The sequence below is a fragment of the Pongo abelii genome, chromosome 7, assembly GCF_028885655.2.
Source record: "Pongo abelii isolate AG06213 chromosome 7, NHGRI_mPonAbe1-v2.0_pri, whole genome shotgun sequence".
NCBI lineage: Eukaryota > Metazoa > Chordata > Mammalia > Primates > Hominidae > Pongo > Pongo abelii.
In genome coordinates this window covers 112523593-112532475 of record NC_071992.2, presented here as the reverse complement: position 1 = coordinate 112532475, position 8883 = coordinate 112523593, and the positions used below count along the sequence as shown (strand labels likewise).

The following is an 8883-nucleotide window of genomic DNA, read 5'->3' as shown; positions in this document are numbered from 1 at the left end:
ACTTCTCTGCACCCTGGACATGAGATGTGGCCATATGACTTGCTTTGGCAAATTAAGTATGGGTGGAAGCTTTAAGATTCCACTGTGTGCTTCACCCTTTTTCTTTCTACCAGTGACCACCAGTGTTTCAGATAATGGCTACTCCATCAGCCTGAGCCCTGGAGAGGGGATGACAATTATCCAGAGCACAGGTCCCCATCAACCAATGGGACACAGAGTGGAGCAAGAAAGAAATCTTTGCTGTTTTAAGTTGCTGAGACTTACAGATTGTTACCATAGCATACCTAGCCTCTCTGGACTGTTACAGCCCTTCAGTCCCACACGTCAGCTTATATTGTATTGTGTCCATTGTGGAAATTACCAACTGATAATTTCCATTTGTCACTTTCATTTATTGATTTTATTTCCACTCTGCAACCCACACCAAATTCATGAAAGCTTCACGTGAGCAGGGTCCTTGTCTGTGTAGTTCACCACCATACTTTCTGCTTCTTTAAGTTTCCAGTGCATAGTCAGTAGACAAATATTTATTGACTGAACTTCTGATGGATTGCACATACAAGCATTTGTTTTTTGAATGCTATTTTGCCAACAAAACTGGAATAAATGCATCTTGCACTCAGCATCTCTGAAGCACCAAAGCCTAACATTTCACTCTGCTATTTGTGGGTTAGATTACCAGCTTGGATTACACCCTTCCAGCTAATTCGCAGGAAACCAAGTTGCTCTCAAAGTTGCCACGACTCCATGGTCAGTAAAGGCCCTGCTAAAGACCATATACAGCAGATAAACAAAAATAAATGAAACTTTACAACCATAAACCGTAAGAGGGAAGTCACCCAGAGTTTGGAGACAGAGTGGGACAGAAGTGATTTTGGTAACTGTTTTTATCACTGAAAGATGTTGTTTTACCCTTTTAAAGTTTTTTGTGCTGACTTAATGTAATTCCCCAGAAATGGCCAAGTCTCAAATTTCACTATTGTCATAAAATATTAGAACTGAAAAAAACCTTAGTGATCACTCACTTCAGATTACTCCATTTATCATCTGGCTTAATTTTAATTGGAAACCTCTTAGGGTCTCACCGATGTCTGTTGCGGGCTTAGAATTTAGAAATTCACATTAGAGATAGTGTTGCTCAAAGTCGTTGCCTTTTTTGGTACTACCAAATATGTTTAAAAATATTTTTTTCTCTACCACCCCCTTATGAAATTATAATAATGCTATAAAGATCACACTTATAAAATTAACCCCACAATATTTCTAGGTTTTATATTTTTGCTCACCTAACATCTTTCCTTGATGTTTCAAAATGTCTAAGATATTGAAGAAATAAGCTCCTTAGAACTATGAAGTAGGACACAGTAGTTTCTTTAGGGACACTTGAAGAAAGTAATCATATTCTATTTAATTTGCTTACTCTCCTAGACCTAACAGACTACATCCATAACAAGTACATTTTGTCTAACTTGCAAAAAAGTGCATTAACAAAAATTCACTAAACATTTGATGAGAAACTATCAACCCTTAAGATATGGCAATTTTTATAATCTTGTTCACTTTTATTAAACAGGTCCTAATCCTGAAATTCAGGTACTACGCACCTGCAGCTGAAACTGAAAAACAAAAATAAAACCCAAGTGCTTCCTATTCCCCCTATGGGCTGAAAATGGGACAGTGTGAATATTTCAAGTCTCTCAAACACAAAGCCATATTCACTCAAGGGAAATCATTTACATGTGGTTAAGGAAACAGGAAATTTTCACATTGGCTTTAATATTTACATTTTACCAAAATTTTCCTGAACTCAGTAATCATTACTAACACTTTTTATAGTATTATTTACTGCATCTTAAAAAAAAAAACTAAGCAGAAAGTGTACAGTTGAAGAAAACTGGATGTCAGTCTATACAATGATTTACTTTTGGCATGACAGACTTTATTTTGGCACTTTCACAAATATTTTGCTTTACAGCAGTGACAAAATATTTGCCAGAAATTTTTCTTTTCCTGGCACGGATATTCCAAGCAGTTGTTATTCTATGAATTGAATTTCACTCTGCTTTGCACAGTTAGAGGTATACCCATTCCTACCCTCTGTAATTGAGGGACACTGCGTGGCTTTAGAAAGCTAGGCTATTGTTTCCTTTTAGTCACTCTAAAGTGAATTGATTCTGTAAGCGATGGGGCAGGAATTTGAGAATTAATTAAGGCCATTAAGGATTTAAGCAAACACTGTTCCAAGTGTTGCTTAAAAAAATGTTTTTAATGAATTATGTGGCAATTCCAGGGAATGTTCTCAAAATGAAATATTCATACTTTATTAAAAGTAAATTGTATGTTGGAAACGTTGCTTTGTTTGCTGTCTTCTTCCTACTTGGACGGCTCACAGTTTAAAACAAAATTAACGGTAAAATAGAAAAAGGAAATGTTCAGTACAGAAAGTACCAGCCACGGTACCCTCATACCTCCATCTCCTTCTCCAGGCATCACTCTTTCCAGCCACTTCAATCCTAAAGCAGTGAGGCCCTCATTTTAACACACAGAGCCTCCCTGCCTACCCTCCTTCCCTGTAACGTGAGCTATTGTAGTCCATTTATTAGTTCTTCGGTTAAGCTTCAGTAGACATTTGGAGCACAATTTCAAAGGTAAATCAATCTATAGGCCTAAGCCTTAGATACCAACATCAGGAAAGCCCCCTTCAGATCTTTGGAATTTATAGTCTTATAAGTTATTTGCAAAAGCAGGCATCTGTCTTAATATTGCCATCAGCTATCCTATAAAGGTTGCAAACTTCAAAATTCCCTGGCAGCCTTCCAATATCTCTACCTGGACACACACAGGATAATACATTCAGATTTCCTCTGGCCAATTCAGAAGTGAATCTGGTAATAAACAGTCTCATTGACAGGTTCTTTGGTCTTGATTTACAGACACTGTAGAACACTTAGAAATCAAACCCACGTCATCCTTGAGAGCAGATGGCCGTTAGCAAAGGGGAGATGTACATTTGATCAAAAATGTACAAAATTTATAACAGTGACATTTTCAATATTAGGCCACATGATTTATTCAGTAGTTTTTATGTTCCCAAATTACAATTTATGTCTATTCATAAGACTACAAAAGTTACCATTAGAATTGTCTGTGCTTATAAAATACCAACTTTTTTTTTAAAACTGTTATATATACTCATTAACACCAGTCTGCAACAAGTTACATAGAATCAGAGGCACTTCAAAGGCTTAAAAAGACGTTTACAACTTAAATGCATTTTTAAGAACAAAAACTGATTTTTCTTTAAACCTCTACTCGTACCTTCAAATTGCAAGAAATTAACAAATACAGTGGCCAAAGGAATCTGCAGCAACTTCTTAAAATACTGTTAGCATCTTTGGGTTTGCTGAGGCTTGTCAGTAACTTACATCAAATCCTCCCAAAAGAAGATCTGATTAGATAGACATGACTAAACAGTTTTGTAGTAAGAATCCAATTTTACACATTAATTTGCTGTTGCAAATCTGCCCAAAGCTACAGGTAATGAAAAATAAAGCAAGTGTAAAATGGATAGTCTGACACTTAAAAATTTATACAAAGTGGAAGTTAAAGTTTACATATTTGAAAATCACATATACACTAAATTACCATTATCTGAATTTTCCAAAGACAAATTGCACCATGACAGCTACAAAAGGCATAGGGTTTGGTTTTAAGGGCACAAGAAGGGAGGGCAGAGGAGAGGAGGGCGACAACAGATAAATTAACAAAGTAAGACCAACTTGGTAAGGTCAATCTGAGACATGCTGACACAAATGAAACAGCTTTCATCTTTGAGTCATAGGAAAAAGACAATCATTTTGTATTTGCGCATAAAAGTTTAAACCAATTCCATGAACATCGAGGATTTTCATAACATAATATTTTGCCACTGCTATTCACAGAACACTGGAGATGTTAAATTTTAATTTTATGTTGTTCTAAAGAAATACATGAAATGTTTTAAATACAATGGGATTTTATCATTAAAGTGCCAGAATGGCTCTTTAATGAAAAAAAAAAAAAACAAAGATCTTCATTATTCTATGCAAAAGCTTTATTTTGAAAAGTTCAGTGATCTCATAAATAGAGACACTAAGTTGGAGTTTTACGCATAAAACTCCTTAGTAGGTGCCTTCTGATAAGCAGCACTGGATGGTTTGCGTTCTCCAAGGTCATAGCTTCCTTCATCCTTCTTTCTCATGCGATACACCAACAGCAGGATAAGAAAAATTGCAAAGAGAAAGCCAATAACTCCACCAGCAATGACAGCTGAAACAACCAAAAGGAAGATTACTTTAGAAGAGATTCAAGGGTTGCAGACATTAGCTCTATTGTCAAGCCCAATCTACTTACACTTTTATAAAAGGCTTAATTTGAAAACCCCAATAAAAAAAAAAGCTGGATTCAATGAAGCAACCTGGTAACTATGCAAATCTGAAACTCCTCAGGAAGGTACAGTGATTTCTTTGGTTAGTGTTAATAATACCATCCAAAAACCTCAATAAGAAAAATCTGGCCTTGATCTTAACTAATTCCATACTTGAAAACTACTTTTGTCTTTTCAGAACTCACATTTCATATTCTAATTTTCTAACTGCTTTTTTCAACACAAAACATAGTATAATTGACTTAAAATTTTAAAGAGTATACATGAAAAAAGCATGCAAATTTATTTCTATTCTTGGATTTGAGACTATCAAGTGTTCCTAAATCTTGAAAGTTTTCCCCTTTAAAATATTTGCACTTCCATCCAATTAAGTTAAAATAGAAACAACGTTCTTAACTTTGGGCAGTACTTATGCGAACTGCCTTCCCCTAAAGAACTCTTCGTTCTCTTTATTTTGAAATGTAGAATGCCTTTGAGCAAGACTGATGGATCTTCACACTCTGCCATCTCTCTACATCCAGTTGTTCTGGATCAATTCAGATGTTAACTTTCCCTCTCTTAGGCTACCTCCTATCCCCCCGCCCGATGGCTGGCAAAGGGGTAGGTTGAGGGAGTTGGCAGACAATAAAGACAATGTTTGCTGAGCCTTTTGCTTCTCGCTCTGGAAGCAAGCACCCACAAGATTGCTTTCAGCAGAAAGATGACAGCAAGCTTTGCTGCACTTTTGAATATCACTTAGACTAACAGAGGCCTATGCAGGCAACCTCCCACCTGGCGCCCACCAGGCTACTCACCTGCTAGGACTTCTGTCCGTTTAAACAGACTGTCTGAGTGTTTCTCAGTATACACATTTGTATCCTCTTCAGCTGGGTCGGTTTTCCTTTCTGAGTCAGAGAGGTGAACTTTCTCTTTATCAGTTTCTTCAGGTGACTGGTATGGGAAACAGGGAAAGATTACATTGATTTAAGAAAATGTGCTGGAAAGAAGAAATAATAGATGAGTACATTCCAAAATTCCTTTTTTTTCCCCCAAAGAATGAGTTTAGGAAATAATTGGAATAATCACTTGTGTGATGTTTATAGCAATGGGTGAGTGTCATGGTGGACCCCTGTAGTTCATGGTTTGGCACAACACCCATCGCATGATCAGGCAAGTCAGAGAGCTAGTGAGTTCATAATAATCCTAAGGACATGGTGAGGTTGTTTTAGTGGACATTTCCTAAGATTTCTACTTTCTCACCACTCTTCTAACTTCAGGTCACCATCTCCCTCTGACTGCTCCAACCCAACAGGACTGCCCCAATTCTCCTTGCTTCTTTACTTCTGAACTACACAGGGCACTATGACAACAGTTTCTTTCCAGATAGTCTCTCATGCCTGACTGGGGTTTTCCTGTCCCCACTCTGTGGGGAGCAATCCCCAAGCCTTATTCCTAATGCTTCCCGCTAGTCATATTACCTTCAGCAAACCCTGAACCAGGACTTCCGGGGACTTGGATTGTGCAAGTAGCTCCTCCCTGATCACATCATACCTCTTTTCTCCACCTTGATTTCTTCACCTGTCTAATGAACGACACTCACAGGGTCTCGGACACTGCACAATGCTCAAGTAGAAATCTATGGGAATACCTCTCACAGCCGCATCTCTACTCAGCATTATTCCCAACAAGCCAGCAGCCTGCAGGACATTAACTGTTGGCTGTACCACCTTTAACTCTACTCATCAAGTCTAAGTAGTAATTAATTCACCGCTGAATCAGATCAGCTTCCTTTTCTATTCCCATTAATGGCGCTGTATTTTGGGGTGTTCCCAAGTTATCTATTTCGGCACATTTTCTATCACATGTTTTCCATGTCACAGCACTGTCAATTTGCCTCCCATCTTGCTCTCACATTAACTTCTTCCCTTGGGTTCTCATTTCCACAGCTTTGTTCAGGTGGCCAGCACATCACAGCCCAGCTCCCGTCCCGCATCGACCTCAGAACTGCACGTGTTGGGTAGCTTCCAGTCCTCACCTAACCCACCACTTACTCCCAGTAGAAAACCCTGTGAGGCCATTTCCACCACCTCTTCATTATCAAAAATGATTCTTAATATCTGTGCTGTAGTTCAGCGGTCCCCAATCTTTCCATGAATGGGAAGGTGGGGGGGATGGAGGGGGGATGAAAATATTCCACCTCAGATTCTCATAAGGAGCACAACACGCACAGTTCACAATCGCGTTTTCGCTCCTAGATCCTATGGGAATGGCACGCCTCCACTGATCTGACAGGAGGCAGAGCTCAGGTGGTAATGCTCACTCACTCTCTGCTGCGCAGCCTGGTTCCTAACAGGCCACCGCTACTGGTCCATGGCCCCAGAAGCGGGTGGGGAACTCTGCTCTAGTTCATGCAGTTCTATCCCCAGTCCAAATGTTGCACTTCTTTTACTATCTGTTTGTCCTTAATGAAGCCTTCTCTGACCTTTTACCTCACTAAAACCCCAGGATTATTTACACAGAAATTATCTGTTGCCTTTCTAACTCTCAGCACCATCACTGGCCATCTTATGTGAATCACCCAAGGTTACACTGATCCACATCACCTGAAAGGCATTAAAAAAAAAAATACAGGCCTACTACTAGAGGTTCCATTTCAATTGGTCTGACTTCAGGTCACCATCTCCCTCTGACTGCTCCAACCCAACAGCACTGCCCCAGTTCTCCTTACTCCTTCACTTCTGAGCTATACAGGGCACTATGTAGCTGGCACTGATTTTTATTGCTATTTAAGTTCTCCAGACAATTCCATAGTTTAAGAACCAGTGGGTTAGAGAAGTCCCATTCAAAGGAGTTGTTCATTCTCTAACCGTCTGAAGTTCTTGTCGGCCAACATCACTGATGAAAACACTGTCAACTTCATTGAGGTTTAAAGACTAAAGGTGGCTGGGCAGGGAGCCCAAGGTGAGAGGATCATTCGAGACCAACCTGGGCAACATACTGAGACCTTGTCTCTACCAAAAAATTTTTAAAATTAGCCAGGCATGGGGCTGTGTACCTGTGGAGGATCTCTTCATCCCAGGAGCTGGAGGCTGCGGTGAGCTATAATTGTGCCACTGCATTCTAGCCTGGGTAACAGAGTGAGACCCTGTCTCAAAAAAAATACTGCAGACAATAATCCTTCTCAGCTCTACTACTCTTCCTAAGTTCCTGAGAGCTTCCTACCATCTTCATTAGGACTCCACAGAGTCTAACATACCATGGCTCAGCAAAGCAATTGATTGCTTTCTGAAGGTTAGAGTTCATCCAAAATGGCGGCCTGCTAGTTAAGTCTAGAGGCTTAAAGAGTGTAAGAAGAAAAGACCTCACCTTCTTGGGCTGTGCAAGTAGCTCCTGTGGGACCCTGACCACATCATACTTCTTTTCTGCACCTTAAGGCCACCCTCATTGCTAGGAAGGACCATCAGCTAGACCAGGTGGATCCATTTGTACTCTAGGGTATGTAAGATCAATAGGTCCCTGTCTCAGTGAGCAGAATGCTATGCTTCTACTGAAGGTGGTATGTAATAAAGTATAATAAAGAATAACTGTCATTCCCAAATTGCAAGAAACCCTGTACTACCTAAACTTCAACCTGCCATGACTTACAAAAAGCAGAGGCCATAGAGAAATGTTCATTTCACTGGTGCACAATATGCACTGAAAATGTCACAGTCCTCTCTATTACTATGAGAGAAGGAAATACGACAGGCCTTCCCAGGCCTTCAGGTACCAAAATAAAGCAGAAGAGAGCAGCTCATTGGCAGTATTTTTCCTGAGTTTTTTCTATTCTTCTCATGAAAAGCCCATCATTAATTGGCTGCCTGGTGGAAAGACAGACAACAGATCAGAGAATGGATTATCTGGGTTCTAGTCTAGAAACCTTTTCACTGCTCATTAGTACTGCTTTACTATTACAAGTTAGAAAAGGGAAGAGCTCAAATGGTTGAATACTCAGGTTTGTGACTAGGGAGAGAGGTAAACAAGTTCTGGTGAGAAATGAAATGGACATAAGTAGTTACTGTAATATTAGAGACCGAGTTTAATTTATCCATATCCATATCAACTTTGTCCCATTATTATTACAAATCATATGGTTTCACCATGCGATTTTTGAGTCCCTAAAGTCATTTAAGAGAGTTGATCTTTTCAGTTTCCTCTGACTCAGCTTCTGATCCGGCAGGCTGAACAAAGTATACAATCCAGGGATCTGAGAGTGTGGGGATTGAAGGACTCCACAGAACTGGAGCCGCCCTGCAGCTGGAGGTGCACAAGCCTCAAGCGGCTCTGGGTGGAAAATTCATTTTTTAAGTCAAAATGTTTTATCGTATGGAAGCAGAGGCTTGACTAAGAAGATACCATTTTGTAATATGGAACTAATCTGAAATACCTTCACTCTTGTATGAATGTATGTGCAAAATGAATCTGCAAAAAGACAGCAG

General features: G+C 39.5%; 1 protein-coding gene across 2 annotated transcripts in view; it reads right to left on the bottom strand.

The window, feature by feature from the left end:
- Positions 1-1917: 1917 nt before the first annotated feature.
- Positions 1918-8883, bottom strand: part of SDC2 (syndecan 2) — a 115770-nt gene continuing 108804 nt past the window's right edge. For both annotated transcript variants that reach the window (XM_054561119.2, XM_063726734.1), the window contains exons 4-5: positions 5221-5356; positions 1918-4308 (exon numbers count right to left, since the gene is read on the bottom strand). In XM_054561119.2, the coding sequence (XP_054417094.2) occupies positions 4145-4308; positions 5221-5356 (300 nt within the window). In that variant the 3' untranslated portion in view covers positions 1918-4144. The remainder of the gene's footprint in view (positions 4309-5220; positions 5357-8883) is intronic.